Genomic DNA, 19,282 nt, shown 5'->3' with positions numbered 1-19,282 from the left:
ACTGTGATGTGACCCTCTCTCTCTCTCTCTCTCTCTCTCTCTCTCACACACGCGCGCACACACACACACACACGATGCGCAAAACTCAGTCAATAGCAAATACTTAAACTAGTAACAAAACATACTTTCAGTAGCTGATTCAGAAGCGCCAGATTGTCATAGCAAAGTCAGAATTACCTCCTCTCCTAGGTTCACGAAACGGTCGTCCATAAAATGCATTGCTGTTCTGTTGCAAGTAATCTTAAAGATTCCTAAATGCATCTATTTTCGGAAGGCCAAATAAAGTGCTTTTGCACTGAAACACACAGCGTCAACACTAACGGCGGTTACTGAAACCACGCCTTCTTTCTCTGCGTGCACATTTGGGCGGCATTATGCAAATATTTCCACATAGTGAGGTAGATATGTGGGGGCGTGTTAGAACGAGCTGTTTTAGGAGGGCGTGTCAGAGTCTTAACTTTGATAAAGCGTATCTCTTTGGTTTTGAGACTTTAGTCTTTGCAACTTCAGGGATCTTATCTATGCACAATCAGCTTGTAACACTCCAAAGAGAAAGAAACTTGAAATTGCATCATATGACCCCTTTAACAACTTTGCAGATTGTTTTCATTTAAGGATAGCTACGTTATAAACGGCAAAAGAGATATTTTTTCAAAAACCCATATGACCTGCTCTTTAATATGACAAAACATCTAAATACTAATTAGTGTATTTAACACTTTTGCTCAATATTATCATACATATCCTATATTATCCTGTATGACTAATAATTGTATCATTTTTTTTCAATAGAAAACCTGTGCCCTGAAGCACAAGCCAAGTTTTTGTCTTTATCTCCCACTGGTGAGCTGAATAATACATCAGTGGAATCTAAATATCACATCTAGCCAATCTTGAGCAGTTTGCAGCTGCAACACACTTTCCACATCTAAGCATTTATGAAATGCTTCTTCCCTCCTTCAACTGGCCTCAACACAGCTGTTTCGACTTTACAGAGGCGGAGTTCCACACAATAGAACAGCCCTTGAAGTGCATCGGCTCGGCGGCAGAGGGTGGGGGCGTGAGACAGGAAGAGCCGCTCGCATGTAAGAGCATGCAGAAAGAGGGCTGGGTCACCGACACTCAGCTGAGAATACAAACAAGACCAGAGCTGAGGTTGCGCCCCTGTTTTAGTACAAGAAAAATACTTCCCCTTGATCTCATTAAATGAATCTAAAACGACACTTAAATGTAGCCATTTATATATTGGATACTATTAGAAACAAATACATAGGAATTGTCAGGGCTCCTTCATTTGAAACCGAATGCGATCATTTACTGATGTACCCTTGCTTGGTCACCGTTAGTTTCGATTCCGGAATCGTCGAGTCCAGATAACATCCCAAACTACTGACATGTAAACAACAGCACAATGCCTTTTCTCAGAGCATCATACGAAGTAGGGCTTGATTTTCTGGAGTTTCTGGGGCAGAGGATCTCGAAAACAGACAGAAACGAGCTTCGGGATATTTACAACTTTGAGTTTAAAAGGTTTGCCACTTTTTTTCATCTGTCATCTGCTCAGTAGTATCTATAGTAGCACATCTGTTTTACAAGATTCATTCATGTCAAGTTCTGCTTTATTTTGTCTTTGCATCTTCAAAGTTTGGAAGAAAACAGTGTGCCATTTATATACAAGTGTTGTGTATGATATCACTGTCCAGGATCTGCATTGATGCAATGGCTTAACTCAGTTGCATGTGATTGTTTCCCTTTTTTTCTTTTTCTTTTGTTTTCTTTTTTTTCAGGGATGGAAGCAAAGAACCCACATTTTCCAATGTGATCAGTGCCTTAAAATTTTTTAATAAAGTCAGAACTAGGCATGGGAAAGTTATTTTTCATGGGAAACCAAAGGTGAAATCAACATAAATGAACATATATTGTGTCTTTAAGTCCATTTGTCAAGAAACTCATATTGCATATTTTAATTTCATCATTCCCCTCCTCTGACAGGTGCGTGTGTACTACTGCGATCAATGGAAGTCCTTCACACAGCAGAACACCAGCACATCGGCCCCAGAATCTGTCCCAGCATCCTCTTCCCCCAAACCTGTCCTGACCCCGAAGAGGAAGCTCGCTTCAGAAATCCTCAACAAACTCAGAGTGAAACGGTGATCATCAGAGATATAATTCTGCTTCTTTGAACAAAATCGCCTTTAAATACGTAATGCATGTGTGAAAAATTAATAATATGAATGTGATCACAGGCACCAGTTCCCAGTGGCACATTTTACTTTTGAAACATATTGTCACATGTTTCTCTTTCAGAGCTGAACTCATCAAGGACAAAGGAGGTGTTGAAATAACCTCTGACCCCAAGGCCACCAAAGGGAAGGTTACGTTCATCATCAAGGAGCAGGGGAAGCTGTTTGTGGTGAAGTTTCACATCGTAAACCGGGGGGAGAGCTGCGTGTACTTCACATACTACACAGCTCTGCACAAGATGCGCTGCTTCACTCTCGTAGATGAGAGGAGAGTGAACCGTGTTTCTCCTCTTCTCCTCTGTCCAGGTGAGAAAAAGAGACTATCATCTAATAGATAGATGTTCAAATTAAATTAAGATGCTCACAAAAATGTCAAATTGATGTCTCCCTGCTAGATGAGAGTTATGCTGTTGAAGTGCATTACAAAGTCCACCACCACGGGCACTTTCCAGCCACCATGTACTTTGAGTTCTGTCCAGAGGCAGATCCTCCAGGTTCCGCTAAGCCCTTCTGTATAGTCCGGGAACTGGAGGCAGTGGTTCAGTCTGGGCTAGCTGAGACACTGGGCCCAGAGAGTCCATATAACCCCAAACAGAACAGGCGACTCCGGCCGGAGAAAAGGATTGTGGAAGAAGGGGTACCACCTGAGAGGTTATCTATCTATCTTTCTATCCATCCATCCATCCATCCATCCTGTCTGTCTATCTCTCTGTCTATCTATCATCTATCTGTCTATCCGTCTGTCTGTCTGTCTGTCTGTCTATCTCCATCCATCCATCCATCCATTGTGTTCAATATTGTTGAATCACTCTTTCTCCCTTTGTATTTTTCATAGTTTCATCACACATACTCTGACTATTATGGTGAAGTTGAATCAATATAAGTACCCAGCCTACTTGAAAGAGTTGGCCAAACACAAGCTGGAGGACTCTGAGCGCCTTTCACCCCCAGTAAGACAGCAACTTCCCAGAGTGAGGCAAGCAAGCATGGACTTTTTTTTTAGAGCAAGGAAATTGTGTTGAACTGATGTACTGAAGTTTAAAGTTAGCCACACAGCTCTCTCTCTGAGTATGTATCTGTATGTTCTCAGGCGAGTGCTGGACAGTCAGCTATGCATGAAGAACTACACTGAGCGCTTTCACCTCCTCCTACACCTGGAAGAGATTCAGATGGAGGTGGACATCAAGAAGTACGATCTCTACGGCAAGACCATGACCCTCGACAAATCAAACAAAAAGTTGCTCATTCTCAAAGTGAGTGAGAAGCACAATTATCTAACACCAGATGCCAGATGGACTGAATTTTTTATTTTTCTGTCTACTTTGTCTCTGTCTTTAACTCAGGTACCAGGGGTGGCAGAGAACAGACCGTCCGTCCTACGAGGAGATACACTGAACGTCTGTTTGTCAGAGGACAGGAACCAGCCCATCACTGTCTATCAAGGCTATGTCCATCGTGTAGAACTTGACAGAGTTAAACTCGGCTTCTCCAAGAAGTAAGAAATGTGAAATATTACAAACAGTGATAACACGATACGTAGCTTTCATGGAAAGTAACCACACTGTAACATGTTTTTGTACTAAATACCTCATTTTATATATACGCTACTGTTCAAAAGTTTGGGGTGAGTGAGATTTTTATTTATTTAGAAATATTTCAAACAGTGATAACACGATACATAGCTTTCATGGATATTAACCACACTGTAACATGTTTTTAACATGTTTTTGTACTAAATACCTCATTTTATATATACACTACTGTCTAAAAGTTTGGGGTCAGTGAGATTTTTATTTATTTATTTATTTTAATGACAGTAAAGAATTTAATAAGGTTACAAAAGATTTCTATTTCAAATAATGTTGTTCTTTTTAACATTCTATACATTAAAGAATCACTGTTTCCACAAAATATTAAGCAACACAACTGTTTTCAACATTGGTAATAATAGGAAATGTTTCTTGAGCATCAAATCAGTATATTAGCATGATTTCTGAAGGATCATGTGACACTGAAGACTGGAGTAATGATGCTGGATATAGGAATAAATTATGTTTTAAAATATATTAAAATAGTTATGTAGCATTAACATTAATAGTTGTTTTTGCTGTATTGCTAATCAAATAAATGCAGTCTTTGTAAGCATAAGAGACTTTTTTCAAAAATAATAAATAAGAATACTTCTTAATAATAATTATAGGCCTATAATAATTATAAACCTTCTTTAAGAACATGAACTAACAGCTTTTGGCTCTGTGTTTGTAGGCTTCTCCAGAAGTTTGTCAGCAATATGAAGTTCGATGTGGAGTTCAACATCAATCGCTTCCCCATAAGGCTTCAGCACAGGGCAGTGGAGCTCGCCGGTCAGCACGGACTGGGAGATGTGCTGTTCCCCTCTGATAAGGGCACTGGACACACTGCACTACCACACCTCAGGTCTGCAGCATGCACACACACTCACACACATCTGTTTATGGACGTCTACAGTACATCCGCACATGCACATATGTTAAGAATTTGCTCTGAGATGATGATAGGAACACAAATATACAGTAACCTGACCTGTATGTTTCCCTGTATAAAATAAGGAAAGAAATAACTGACTCAGAGTTTTGATCCTCACTCTGTGTTTTTATCAAAACTTTTTGTGTTTGTCCTCCAGCATGTTCAATAAAGATTTAGAGAACAACCCTGAGCAGAAGGCGGCAGTGCAGCACATCCTGTCGGGCACATCCAAACCAGCACCTTACCTGATCTTTGGACCCCCTGGCACAGGCAAAACTGTCACAGTGGTGGAAGCCATAAAGCAGGTAAAGGCAATCATAAGGACTACTTCGTTCATGTGTTTATTACAGCCTTAAACAGCCATGTGACACATGACTTTGTGTTTGTTTATTGCTTCCAGGTGAATAAATCCAAGGCTACAACCCATATCCTGGCCTGCGCTCCCTCAAACAGTGCTTGTGACCTCCTGTGTGAGAGGTTATTAGGATATGTGGATGGCCATCGCCTCTACCGACTCTGTGCCCCCAGTAGAGACCCGCGCACTTTACCGCAGAAACTGATGGTAAGACATATACATGGGGAGTGTCTGGAATTACTCGTATTTTTTGTATGTAGTATAGATCATGCAAAAAAGGATGCATGGAATATGCCGATGGTAACACCAGCACACTGCACAGAATATTCTACCCCAATGCACTCAACTTGACCTTTCGTTATAATATTATATGAATTGTAATGTATTAATAATATTTACATATATAATACAAAATGTATTATAATTTATATTATATATGTAATATCATGAATACATTATAATATACAAATGTAATGTTCTTTTTTTAATATGTACTATATCTGTATATCTTTTCGCTCAATTCACTTAAATTAACCAAAAAGGTGTATACCTAAATATAGTATATTAATATTATTTAAATATGAAATTAAATCAAATGTGTTTATTTATTTATTTTACTATAATAAAATATAATACCTAAACTATATTAACATAGAATAAATAAAGTTCACTCACATTTACTTAAGATGTATTGCACAATTTATTAATTTACTGAAATATCAGAAAATTATTGTAAATGTGTTTATATATATATATATATATATATAAACACACGTTTTATTTCAATTACATAATTATAGATTATATTGAATGTATATATGTGTGTGGGTATATATATGTATAACATTACCCTTATATATATATATACATATATATATATATATATATATATAATTCTTATATCTGTTCCCTACAGAAACATAGTAACTGGAATGAGGCTCAGGACAGCTTCCTGCTCCCATCTAGACAAGCTCTGATGGACTACAGTGTCATTGTTGTTACTCTGGTCACTGCAGGAAGGTACATCATTTGTAACATTAATATAGCACCTGAAACTCTGTCCATTCTGGTTGTGTGCAGTACCATAATAGTCCTGTCATATTCTCTCAATTTACTTTGTGCTAGCTGGGATGTTTGTCTCTGCTAGCTAAAAATGTATATCTATTTGTGTGTTCTTCAGACTCGTGACAGGAGGTGTTGGTATGGGACACTTCACACACATCTTCATAGATGAGGCCGGACAAGCCATGGAGCCTGAGTGTATCATCGGGATCGCGGGTAAATGAGGAAAGGTTGGGAGAGGAGATTGAGAACTTGAATTAGAAGAACAGATTGTTCATTTCTACACTGTGCTTTCTCTCTCTACCCAAGGTTTGCTCGACCCTGAGAAGGGCCAGCTGGTTTTGGCCGGAGACCCGAAGCAGTTGGGCCCCGTTCTGAGATCTCCACTGGCACAACTACATGGACTGGGTACTCAAAGATGTTTCATGACTTCCATTATATTTTGCATTTATTTCTTCTTCTTAAACTCGCCTGTAGTTCAGTCCTAAAATTATATTTTTAATACCATTTAATATGAAACAGGTCAGTCCCTCCTGGAGAGGCTGATGAAACAGAACGCTCTCTATCAGAAGAGCCAGGATGGTCATTCTGGATTTGACACCCGCTTCGTCACCAAACTGCTGCGCAACTACAGGTTCTAATCTAATCTCTCATCCATTTTTAATGTCAAAAGTGATGACGGATCACTTATTGTCAAGTTCGTCTCGCTCCATCCCAGATCTCATCCCGCCATCCTCACGATCCCCAACGAGCTCTTCTATGAGAATGAACTGCAGGTGTTTGCAAACCAGATGGAGCGGGAGGCCTTCTGTCACTGGGAGCATGTCCCTAAGAAGGTACCAGACCACAACACAAAAACATTTTTGTTTGACAGAGATGTAAGAAGCAAAAACATGTGCTGCTTTTGTAGATAACTGGATGTTTAAACCAAAATATACTGAACACACTGTGAAGTATGTAAATCAGTGTGATCTTGTTTCTACATTCTTAAAAATAAAGGTTTCATTTTTCAGTGAACAGTTCTTAAAAGAACCATTTTTAAATCTAAAGAATCGTTTTCCATTTTTAGGAACCTTGAAAGGTTCCATGGTTGTTTTTCATGGAACCATAGATGCCAATAAAGAACCTTTATTTTTAAGAGTGTAGTTGAGTTATCTAGGTTTTCGTGCATTATATGTGTGTCCGAGTATGTGTGGAAGGTGCCAATGTTGTACAATGAAAGAATGAATGAAGCACTTTATTTGTTTCTGTAATGAACAGGGATTTCCTGTCGTGTTTCATGGAGTGATGGGGAAAGATGAAAGGGAGGCCAACAGTCCTTCATTCTTCAACGTGACTGAGATTGAGGTCATCGTCAGCTACCTCAACAAGCTCATTCAAACGCAGGGCAAGGAGGGTCTGCCAAAACTCAGCACCAATGACATTGGCATTATCACTCCTTACAGGAAACAGGTAAGACTGAGAATGGATGTTTTTACTTTGTGTTCTAAAATTAACTTATAATGAGTAATGGATAAAATGTATAATTTTAAGTCCTATTTGCTTAACATTTGATTAAACACTTTTTATAGCTATTTTATGCAAAAAATATTAGAAATAAATACCCCTTTATACTCTTTAAAAGGGTCATATGATGCTGCTAAAATGAACTTTTATAAAGAATATCTCTTTGGTTTTGAGACTTTAGTCTTTGCAACTTTACACTCTTTGTAACACTCCAAAGAGAAAGGAAAACTTAAAATCACATCATATGACCCCTTTAACAAAATATTGTTTTATTCATTTTAGGTGGAAAAAATTCGGAAAGCTCTTAACACTGTGGCAGAGTTGAACAAGTGGAAAGACATCAAGGTTGGCCTGTGATTTTGATGCATTATAATTTTTTTTTTTTTTTTATCCCTCTCTGAGCTCATTTATGAGTCATTTTTGCTGTTGGTTATTTGGTTCTTGTAGGTGGGGTCAGTGGAAGAGTTTCAGGGGCAAGAGAGAAAAGTCATCATAGTCTCTACTGTCCGTAGTAGCGTCAACTATGTCAAGATGGACCAAGACTTCAACATTGGCTTCCTCTCGAATGAGAAGGTCTGTAGTTAATTTCTTTTGGATAAGTTGGTTATGCATCTTATTGCCATTTGTAATGCAGTAAATCAAGTATACTGTATATACACTACTGTTCAGGGTTTGGGAAGATTTTGGGAAGTCTTGTCAAGGCTGTATTTATTCGATCAAAAATTCAGTAAACAGTCATATTGTGAAATATCATTACAATTTAAAATAGATGTTTTCTATTTTAATATATTTTAAAATGTAATTCATTCCTGTGAAGCAAAGCTGAATTTTCAACATCATTACCCCAGTTTTCAGCGTCACATGATCCTTCAGAAATCATAATATGATGATTTGCTGCTCAAGAAACATTTCTTTTTATTAGTATTATCAATGTTGAAAACAGTTGTGCTGCTCAATATTTTTTGTAGAAACCGTGATACATTTTGTCAGGATTCTTTGATGAACAGAAATAATATTACTGTCACTTTTGATCAATTTAATCCATCCTTGCTGAATAAACTAATAAATTTTGTGTAAAATAATCACACTGACCCCAAACGTTTGATCACAAGTTTATGTAGTCTGAACAAGCGCTACTGGTTGGCATTTGTGGAATCGAATGGCAGTTGTTTTAGCTACAAGAATAAAAGTTGAATAGTTTATCACAGGAGCTCATAATCAGAGCAGTAGAGGTCAAACACATGTTTCTGACCATCTGTTTGGACTTAGATTAGAGAAATAAAGCCATCCTGTAGTAAAGCCCTTTCTGTTGCCCACAGAGGTCTAATGTGGCCATGACCAGAGCCAAAGCCTTACTCATTGTGGTGGGAAACCCAGTCATCCTAAGCAAGGATCCTACTTGGCAGAGGTAATGTATGTTCCTCTAAAGCTTAATCTGCCACCAACCCAATGGCAAATAGTCTTAACGCCCGAAGGCCACTTACAAACCATTTTGAACTTACAAAACCAACACTTACAAAACCATTTTGAACTTACAAACCACCTGATTGGCTGCCAACGTCTTTTATAACATGCCATATTAGCATTTCTTATGCAAAACAATGACCTCGCTTTACACTGGCCACATGCCCAAGAGAAAAATCTCCGTTTTTCTTCCAGTTATATTTAGAAGCACTACACACCAGTTTTGGGTTCTGATTGATACTCGATTGTTTGTTTGTGGATTTGAAAGTGGAACAGTTCTGTTTCATTTCAGGAAATGGTTGCAAAATGTCACAATGATTCATTAATGTGTATTTGTTTGTGTAGGTTTATCCGGTACTGTGAGCTCGAGCATGGCTACACTGGCTTCGACTACAAGGATGCAGAAGGAGAGGAGGATGTGGTCAACCGGCTGGCATCTTTAAAAATCAGCTCTGATGGTACACAGCCCTATGTAACACTTTCAGACCTGAAGTGTAGCTATATTATGTGCTCGTATGACTCATTGCACGTTTGTGTCTAGATATAGACGAGAGCCCACTACAGCAGCATATGCATCCGGAGTGGGGATCTGAGCAGTGAGGACCAGATTTACAACAATCAAATGAGACCATCAGCTTACATTCAGAGCAAATGGGAATTTGATTCATTTTTATCGGTAAAGCAGTATTGACAAACTCAATTTATTGATTTCTGCCAGTAAAACAATGCAGATGAATGATTCAATTGGTAATTCAGCAAAACAGTCCATTTATTCACTACTGAGTTAAAACTGGAGAGATTGTAGCACTTGTGCAACCTGATGTAGATTAAAGATCACAGTCGCATTATCGCTTTAACGAGTCAACACTGTATTTTTATTAGTGCTGTCAACCGATTAATCGCAATTAATCGCATCCAAAATAAGTGTTTTGTTTACATTATATATTCATGTGTATTGTGTATATTTATTATGTATATATAAATACACACATAGAGTATATATATTGAAAATATTTATATTCTTATATTTTATATTATATATAAATATATTTAATATATAAACATAACATATTTTTCATAAATATATACATGCATGTGTTTGTATTTATATATACATAATAAATATGCACAGTATATACATATATATTGTGTAAAGAAAAACGTTTCTTTTGGATGCGATTAATCGTTTGACAGCACCAATTTTTATTAATGCTCAATTTCTTAAATTTAATATATGCGTTTTATTTTTCTTTATCATTGAAAATGCAGATTTACTTATTTCAAATGCTTTACTGGAAGTAATTAATTAAAAATGTTTCTAGCAATTAAAGGGTATTTGTTTATTTTAAATGACTATTAAAATAATATAAAAACAATACTGTCGTAGTCATTAAAAAATTGCCAATGCAAATTATGCCAGTATATATCTTTTTTTTTTAGATAAACTTTCTACAATTGTTTTTTTTAATTTTTTTATGTTATGGTGTTATGATTAGAATATTGTATGGAATGCATGGCTTTATGCCTATGGTGGAATTGTTTTGTATGTTGTACTTAAAAATTAAGCAGAAAAGACTTGGAAAATGTAGCAAAATCATTATTTTTTTCAACAGTAAATGGTCCAGCATTTGTAAAAGAACATGAACGTTTAATTTCACACAAAAGGAAAAAGAAAGTGCAACATTGTTTTGTTTCGAAAAAATAGTTTATTATTAACATAGGTGGGTTTCACTTCATTCAAACTACATTCATACTAGGCCCGTGTACAAAGCATTGTTACTATGAGTGCTCATACAAATCTGGATTAATAAATCATATTTAATACTTCCAGAAAAAAAAGGAAGAGACCATATGAACACACAGCAGATTGATCTCAGAGTCCAAAGAGGAGCTCTGTATGCTAAGACTGGTCGCTGTAGTAATTTGCTCATGCAGACGACGACTTCACAACGGTCATGGGTCTGTTCTCACATCTGCATAGAGAATTTCACCAATCAGTACATTGAAAAAGAAAAAAACTAATTAGCAGGTAACTAACTTTTATTAGCAGGTATTGTGTAGTTTGTACTTGGTCTAATGGGATATTCCTTGTGCAAAGTCAGTGCATTATAGTCAGTGATTTAATAATAACATAAAAAAAGAAATCATTGCCATAGTGTTCCAGGTGTTCAAGAATTATACAGATGGTTAGTTTCATGTTCTGTGTGCTTCTGATGGACCTAAACAAGGAAGATTTTATTTTTAAATTTTTTTATTTATGGGTTGAAATATGACCCAGGACACCTTGACCATTTTTTGTGCTTTTCACCCTCTTATTTTACATTAGCAGACGAGGGAAACCAAGCCACACCATGCTAATGAATTCAGCACTCAACACAAACAGGAAACACGGGGGCGGATTTATGTAGCGTTGCTAATTTACCTCATGTCTGGCATCTCATGGCACCAGCAGGGGACCGCAGTGGAAGTGACATCACTATATGGGTTCTACACCAGCGAATAAAAGCCACAGATCTTTTTCTAGAAGCACAACACTGTATAATTAGCTACTGTTATTCTCAAAACCCGGCTGGCCTGAACACTTCATGATTTACTGGCATGAAACATTACAACACTGATTTCGACAAAACGTGTGCATGCACATAAACATTCATCTCAAACCAAACGCATTAAAGACCACTAACTAAAAGGCACACAATTGTGTGGGAAAAGAAAAGGCACTCAAGGCCTCTTCTAACTAATACACATTTGCTAGCAATCATCGGTGTATTTATTTGACGTGTTGCGGTGCTAGAAACCTAGTAAGTTATTACAACTTAAAAAATGTAAAGTTTGCATTAACAATACTCAACCGGCTAACGTGAGGACAATACAGTCAGATTATGTGACATTTATGCATGTGTGGAGAACAAATAGGATAATACAAATCAAATACGTCACATTCCTAATTGGCAGTTGGCTTTAGATCTGACTGAGCCTTCGAAGTGCATGCAATTACTATTTATTTGGGGAATGAAAGATATAAACATAATATTACTGGAGATTTTTAAATACATTTAAACACATGGTTTCTCACTACTAGAAAATGGTGTAAAGTCACAGAGAAGCTCAAAACTAGCACTTTACCGGAGTACATTCAAATTGTGGAGGGTATGGTGATGAAGGCACTGATTTTATTACCAAATTCTGTGCTATTAAGATATTTCTACATGGTTATATTAATTTCGATTACAATAATATGAAAACCAGACTTAGCTATAATAGGCGATTGACAAATGTGCAAAAAAAAAACAATACCGTTATGACCGACATCATCCGTACAGTACAAACTGAAGAAGAAGAAAAAAAAAAAAAAGTGTGTATTCTGGAAAAACATTGTGCCATAAGGAAAACTAAATCAAGACATATCATATACTGATCTAACCTGCCTTTCTGCTCAGCCTCTGTCCATTTAATGCATATTTTATTCACATTCCTCCATTTCCCGCCTGTTGGTTTGCATGAAATGTGACATACAGTCCAGTGTATTTATGTTGTTTGGTCAAAAACTTTTTTTTTTTTGTGGAGTTTGGTATTTCCTGGTCATTATGGAGATCATTCTGGAAAGTTCGCTCACAACAGCAAGCACCCGCTCCTCTTCTTCCTCTTGCGGACTTGCAGCGCCGCCCTGGTGGCCATTTCGAATACTTCCCTCACGCCCTCCTTAGATTTAGCGGAGCACTCCAGGTAGCCAAAGGCGCTGATGCGGTTGGCCATGTCCCTGCCCTCCTCCGGTTTAACTGGCTCCTGCAAAACAGAGGAGTTGGAACTGAATCATTACATGCAATAAGATTTAAAACCGAATTACTGTTACTGAATGATGGACGTCAGAATTGTGCAGCACTATCTGTCCGACTTATGACATACGATGTTAATTCTGCTCACTAAATGGATCGATTTAACAGAGGCCGTCTGCATAGATTACCGAACACTAATCGCTGGCGCATCATATGGGGGCATCAGTCATTGGTTATTAGAGGTTGGACTGATTGTGCGATGAGTTTGACAAATGATAACGATCAGGGCTTCTAGAGCGGCAGTAATTCTGGCTGCTAAGAGCTTTTTAATGGGAGGTGCGGCTGGCCCCGGGAACATACCTGCTTCATCTTAGTCAGCTCTCTCCGTGTGTGTTCATCGTTCCGCAGATCCTTCTTATTGCCCACCAGGATTATGGGAACGTTGGGGCAGAAGTGCTTCACCTCAGGCGTCCACTTTTCTGGAATGTTCTCTGAGAGATCACACACACACGTTTAAGATTGATTTCATTCAAATGAAGAAAAAAACACATCGGAAATGCTATACACAGAGTATAATAAATAATATATATAAAGATATACATTAAATAATAATAAAAAGTAACATAAGATAGTGTTTCCAAACTTGTAAATATACATGAAAATATTTTAATTAATCATAATATAAAATATACATACACATATGTATATAGAAAATGCACATAGTATTTAGTATACTTAAATATTAGTATTAGTAAATGTACAATAGTATTAAAAAAAATCATAATGTAATGTAAGAAAATGTATCCAAAATTTTAAATAAATTTCAAATATATATATAATTTATTTATTTATTTATTTGAAATAAAGAAAACAATTATATTTATAAATTTTTTTATAAATATATTATAATTAATATATGTAGTATATCAAATAAATTGTATAAAAACTATAAGAGAAAAAAAATTAAAAAAAAATGTATATATATATATATATATATATATAAAGAAAGTGTTTCCAAACAATCCAAACTGTAGGTACTGTATGAAGAAAAAAATATGGAGAAATAAAAATACAGTTCACAAAAACATGAAAAGGTTAAATAATACTTATATATGGTCTTATAGAACGTTGTTTTGTAATGTGAATGTGACCCAAATAAAGTACGAGTGAAATAAGCGATTTGTCCCAACAAATCCAATCCTATTATTCAGAAGTAATTCATGTTTAGAGTCTCGGAAGAATAATGGTGGTTCCATTCCAACACTCATTTCACTGCTGGATGAATTATAAGACTGATATTTTTATGTAATACTGATCTTATGAACTCTGCTGAATCATGCGGCTGAATTCTGACAAATAATCTCAGAACTGTCTGCGATAACGTTTATACAATGCTAGCACGAGTCAAATTTGTTCAAGCTTCCCGACACTTATTGTAACAGAGAAGAGAACCAGGATGTTCCTTCGGGAAGCTGGTGGAGATAAAGGACAGTGATGTCATGGACACAAGAGTTATCATGATGCGCCTCGGCTCTTAGACAAAACACAGGAACGTCCTGCATACAGTGATGACTCAGTGAATCCTTTCTTCCAGCAAGAAAGGCCTTGACCTAAATTAGAATGAGCCAAACTAAAAGATATGAACAAGATTTCTGGGTTTTCAGCAAATCGAATTACCTAAACTGTCGGGACTGTCAATGGAGAAACACATGAGGATGACATCTGTGTCTGGATAAGACAGAGGCCTCAGACGATCGTAGTCTTCCTGTCCTGCTGTGTCCCACAATGCCAGCTCCACCTGTGGATCACAATTGGACCGAATGAGTAAAAGCCTTTTATGATCTGTACAGCATGCTGGACTTCACATGATGACTAATTTGCAATCAAACAAGTTACACAAAAGCAGAAGTGCACTTAATATATATTTTAGTACGAGATAAACATGGTCTCAATAGACAATGTACAACCCAAGAAATGAGGCAAAATAAGCACTACACATTCATAATAGGAAATGTTCTGGCTTAAGATGGCTAGATGGAGATGTACATGTACAATTTTTATGCTACAGCCAATTAACTAAATGTCTGACATTCAAAAATATTTTTAAATAATAAAATAATTTTAATAAAATAATATAATTTTAAAATAAATATTTAAAATTAAATTACAATTAAATAATATTATATATATATATATATATATATACACACACACACACACATACAGCGGGTAAAATAAGTATTGAACACGTCACCATTTTTCTCAGTAAATATATTTCTAAAGGTGCTGTTGACATGAAATTTTGACCAGATGTCTGTAACAACCCAAGTAATCCAAAATGGAATGACCCAGGGAAAAAGTATTGAACACGCTTACTGAAATGTATTTAATACTTCGTACAAAAGCCTTTGTTGGTAATGACAGCTTCAAGTGATCTCCACAAGTGATCCTTGGCTCTTGGACAACTCTTCTGATAATTATTTTCACTCCTCTGTCAGAAATCTTGTGAGGAACACCTGGTCGTGGCCGGTTTATGGTGAAATGATGTTCTCTTGCATGGAGAAACTAGTCACATGCATTGCTTAGGTGTGATTTTGGCCCATTCTTCCACAGAGTCTTCAAATCTTGAAGGTTCCATGGGCCTCTTCTATGAACTCTGATCTGTAGTTCTTTCCATAGATTTTCTATTGGATTCAAGTCAAGTGATTGCCTGGGCCATTCTAGCAGCTTTACTTTCTTTCTCTGAAACCAATTGAGCGTTTCCTTGGCTGTGTGTTTGGAATCAACAACTCAGACAATTCTTCTGATAATTCTTTTCACTCCTCTGTCAGAAATCTTGTGAGGAGCACCTGGTCGTGGCTGGTTTATGGTGACATGATGTTCTTTCCACTTTCGGATTATGGCCGCAAGAGTGCTCAATGGAACATTCAGAAGTATAGAAATGCTTCTGTAACCAATGCCATCAGTATGTTTTGCAATGATAAGGTTGCGAATGTCTTGAGAAAGCTCTTTGCTTTTACCCATCATGAAATGTTTCTTGTGTGACACATTGGTCATGAGACACCTTTTTATAGGCCATCAGTTGGGACTGAACCAGCTAATATTAATTTCCACTGACTAGGGGCAGGATTGCTTTCTAATTACTGATAGATTTCAGCTGGTGTCTTGGCTTTCCATGCCTTTTTGCACCTCCCTTTCTTCATGTGTTCAATACTTTTCCCATGTCATTCCACTTTATTACACATAACTTAATTTCTGAACGTATTTGTTTTCTTTGTATGTATGGTTTACTTTGGTTGTTACCAACATCTGGTGAAAGTTTCATGTCAACAGCACCTTTAGAAATATATTTACTGAGAAAAATGGTGACGTGTTTAAAACGTATTTTACCCGCTGTGTGTGTATGTATGTATGTATATATATATATATATATATATTCTGTATATAAAATGTATGATGTTTCTAAAGACTGACAAAGAGTCATGAGGTTCTACAGGAGTCTGGTATATAATTTCCTGTTTTATAGTTTTTCTGTCACATGGCAAAAATGGCGATTCTATACTGGTTTATTTAGCAATTGAAAAAAAAAAATTTAAATAAAATGTCAAGTATATTTTAAATAAATAAATAAAGCAAGCAAAATTTCAAATATTAAAATGACCTTAAAACCAACTTTAAGAATAAATTATTTATCAAACACAATTTCAAATATATTTTTTAAATATTTAAATTTCAAATATCAATAATATTTTAAAACAAAACTTAAACTTTCAAATATTTAAATGTCAAATATTAATAATATATGATAAATAATACAAATACAAAAAACACTACACTTTAAAAAAAAAACTCTTAAAACATTGTCATTTTTAAGTCATTGTATGTATGAAATGCATTTATACTTTTTATTTTCCTTCCTTCTTTTTTTTTTTTTTTTTTTACAATAAATTAACAGGTCTAGAGGGGGGAAAGTGTCATGTCAAAAGCTTTATAAATAATGTAAAGTAAAATAAAAATGAGTACTTTTAACCTGTCATAGAAAACCTTGATCTGTTTTCAATGTCAGATTCATTCTGGGAGAGTAAAAATATTTTTTAAACGTACACCGTTCAAACTAGGCTGCTTATGTTGAAGTGTTTGGGATGTGGCTTTTAATGATGAGCCCTTTTTTGTAATCAGGCTCTCAAAAAGTATATAACAATTTGGATATAGATTTATCGGCCAACATATCGGTTATCGGCTTTCAAAAATAAAGAATAATCGGTTATCGGTATCGGCCAAAATTTTCATATCGGTGCATCCCTACTGATAATCTAAAAAAAACTTTATCAACCAGCAGTGATATGGTCTCAGATATACTGTAGATCCTTAAGGAAAACACAAATGAACTTAGAAGTATCAATCCTTTGCATATGTCTCTTCCCTCACATATCTGTACAGAGCCACAGCAAGGCTTGGCTTATCCAATCACAACAAGCCTAATGAATTGAATTAGTTGAACGACTGATTAGAGGGAATCAAACTCCATCCCTTCTGCTCTCCTGTAGGACTGAAGCTCAGCAATGAGGCTTCATAGCGTTGAGCCTGATGCCACATCATTACACAACCTTTCCGTCCAAAAAGACTGACTGCAACCAAACTGTTCTTTTGATTTGGATCTTTTCCAAGAAACAGTTCACAAAACTGGCCTAAATGATTCGTTCATGCATCAGTCCTCACTCTCACGAAAGAAGATCAAGAAATGTAGTCACTTCAATCTATCTTATTTATTCAGAAGTCATATTTGGATCACTTTTAGGATACGTTTATGGTGTTTTCCTAGGAACAGCTTCATGGATTAACTTTCATTATTTGTAAGAGTGGCCAGGAAATTCTTCATAAATTCAACACAAAACTACAACAGTTCTTGATTGGTCCTCCAATGCAACAATTTGTGTTGCTCTGTTTTTAAATTGTAGCCCAATGTTTTCTTTATCATTTAGCCATATGTTGTGCACCATAACAGAAAACAGACCTGAAGGCACATGAACGCTGCTGAATAAAAAGCAGATGAGGAAAACGTGTGTAAGTAAACATTATATGAACATCTGTTTAACATAAACCTGATACCAAACTCACCCTGCGGACACGATCCTCATGCTCTACAAAACACACATTAAAATACACACAAAGGCTTCTGAGCCCAACCAAACCTGTCAACATCTTTCAAACAATCATCTTTTATTTTAATCGCATACAACATTCTTACACTTATTCAGCAAACCCAATTTTAGTCACATCTGCCATTTGGCAAGTGTTCCATTTTGGATGCATTCACAGTTCAAATCAATTCGCACTATAAACTGCTATATATATATATAAATAATATATAATTCTGTACATGTTAAATCAATTAATTATCACAAGAAGTTAACATGGTAACTTTGACAACCAAACACCACTAATAATACTAACTTTCATAACTAACCTTTCTCTTTCTAACAGGAGGGTTTAGTTTTTTTAAATGTTACACAACACTGCTTAAAAAAAGTGTGTGACCTGTTTGATCTGAGAATTCCCTTTTCAAAGCCATTTCTGAGATTTCAAAAGAGAAACTAAGCTTCATTAATGATCCGGGCGCACTTTTATTTGAACAAAAGAGAATTTAAAAAAATATGCAAATGATTAGGAAGACTTCCTTTTAAACATCATATCGCTTACGTAGCAGGGTCTGAAACGCATGGAATTCCCTGCTGTTTTCCATCTTCCGGTAAATAGGCCTTTAACTACTGTAGTGATTCATGTGTTCAAAACACTCAAATGAGTCATCTGAAAAATGCCTTTACAATTATTGACAAAAGATAAGTACACAAATACAGGTAAATCAGGTTACAAAAGCACACTGAAGGAGCTTTAAACACCTTGAACCATTGTTAAAGACTAAGTTCTTTGCAGAATAAGAGAGAAACTCAAATGTGAACAGCGCTGGCTTAAATATGCTTCCTGTGACAAATCCGGACAAGTCCCAAAGTTCTTCTAAACAAACATCATTTTTAGTAACAAAACTAGAACAAGTTGCTAGTTGAGGATGAGAGGATTGTCCAACTAATCCCAAAAACATCTGTTTTTTCCATTCAAACTACATAGTAACTTGCAATATAATATATTATTGCAGTTAACAGACAAATACTCCCCATGGTCTAAGGTTATAAGGTTACACAACCAAAGCACAGTCCTCAAATGCAAACTCCAACACTTGAAATGTCTCCAAAAACTGTTTGTAGGAGCTTACTGATCAAAGTCCAAAACTAATGTGTGAATGGATAAAACTAAAGTACTGTACTTGCCAGTTGGCTGACAACTTTAGAAACATTTTATAGTTTAAGTTGAAC

The 19,282-nt window shown here is 36.1% G+C and overlaps 3 protein-coding genes across 4 annotated transcripts in view; 1 reads left to right on the top strand and 2 right to left on the bottom strand.

Annotated features, from left to right (window-relative positions):
- Positions 1-1,380, bottom strand: part of LOC107549298 (F-actin-capping protein subunit alpha-1-like) — a 15,654-nt gene extending 14,274 nt beyond the window's left edge. Inside the window, exon 1 of the mRNA XM_016230338.1 lies at positions 1,327-1,380. Coding sequence (XP_016085824.1) covers positions 1,327-1,380 — 54 coding nt within the window. The remainder of the gene's footprint in view (positions 1-1,326) is intronic.
- On the top strand, positions 1,346-10,033 carry LOC107549313 (putative helicase mov-10-B.1). Of its 2 annotated transcripts, none has more exons than XM_016230355.1 (22): positions 1,346-1,530; positions 1,788-1,893; positions 1,993-2,150; positions 2,308-2,549; positions 2,639-2,894; positions 3,079-3,219; positions 3,334-3,496; positions 3,587-3,738; positions 4,509-4,679; positions 4,906-5,053; positions 5,149-5,310; positions 6,020-6,123; positions 6,284-6,381; positions 6,475-6,573; positions 6,688-6,799; positions 6,884-7,001; positions 7,426-7,617; positions 7,954-8,016; positions 8,119-8,244; positions 8,991-9,079; positions 9,481-9,593; positions 9,683-10,033. In XM_016230355.1, exons 1-22 carry the CDS (start codon positions 1,412-1,414, stop codon positions 9,733-9,735), a joined length of 2,985 nt encoding a protein of 994 aa, XP_016085841.1. In that variant the 5' UTR covers positions 1,346-1,411; the 3' UTR covers positions 9,736-10,033. The 2 variants fall into 2 exon arrangements, with proteins under 2 accessions (XP_016085841.1, XP_016085840.1); XM_016230354.1 differs by having other exon boundaries at positions 9,677-10,033.
- A 1,240-nt stretch (positions 10,034-11,273) lies between these two features.
- LOC107549297 (rho-related GTP-binding protein RhoA-D-like) lies at positions 11,274-18,654 on the bottom strand. Its single transcript, XM_016230336.1, has 4 exons — positions 18,612-18,654; positions 14,589-14,753; positions 13,272-13,402; positions 11,274-12,921 (listed from the first exon to the last, which is right to left on the bottom strand). The coding sequence occupies exons 1-4, from the start codon at positions 18,652-18,654 to the stop codon at positions 12,748-12,750; spliced, it is 513 nt and encodes a 170-aa protein (XP_016085822.1). The 3' UTR covers positions 11,274-12,747.
- Positions 18,655-19,282: the final 628 nt, after the last annotated feature.

This window comes from Sinocyclocheilus grahami, unplaced genomic scaffold (genome assembly GCF_001515645.1).
Source record: "Sinocyclocheilus grahami isolate Dianchi unplaced genomic scaffold, SAMN03320097.WGS_v1.1 scaffold368.1, whole genome shotgun sequence".
In the NCBI taxonomy this organism is placed as follows: domain Eukaryota; kingdom Metazoa; phylum Chordata; class Actinopteri; order Cypriniformes; family Cyprinidae; genus Sinocyclocheilus; species Sinocyclocheilus grahami.
Note: the sequence above shows the minus strand (reverse complement) of the source record. Positions and strands in the feature narration are given on the sequence as shown.

Coding starts and splice junctions, on each gene's coding strand:
- LOC107549297 (XM_016230336.1), bottom strand. CDS start 18,654: ATGGAAAACAGCAGGGAATTCCATGCGTTTCAGACCCTGCTAC. Junction 13,403..14,588: donor TGACAGTCCCGACAGTTTAG/GTAATTCGATTT, acceptor GTGATCTCTCAG/AGAACATTCCAGAAAAGTGG. Junction 12,922..13,271: donor AGCTGACTAAGATGAAGCAG/GTATGTTCCCGG, acceptor TCTGTTTTGCAG/GAGCCAGTTAAACCGGAGGA.
- LOC107549313 (XM_016230354.1), top strand. CDS start 1,412: ATGCCTTTTCTCAGAGCATCATACGAAGTAGGGCTTGATTTTCTGGAG. Junction 2,550..2,638: donor TCCTCTTCTCCTCTGTCCAG/GTGAGAAAAAGA, acceptor TCTCCCTGCTAG/ATGAGAGTTATGCTGTTGAA. Junction 6,574..6,687: donor GGCACAACTACATGGACTGG/GTACTCAAAGAT, acceptor AATATGAAACAG/GTCAGTCCCTCCTGGAGAGG.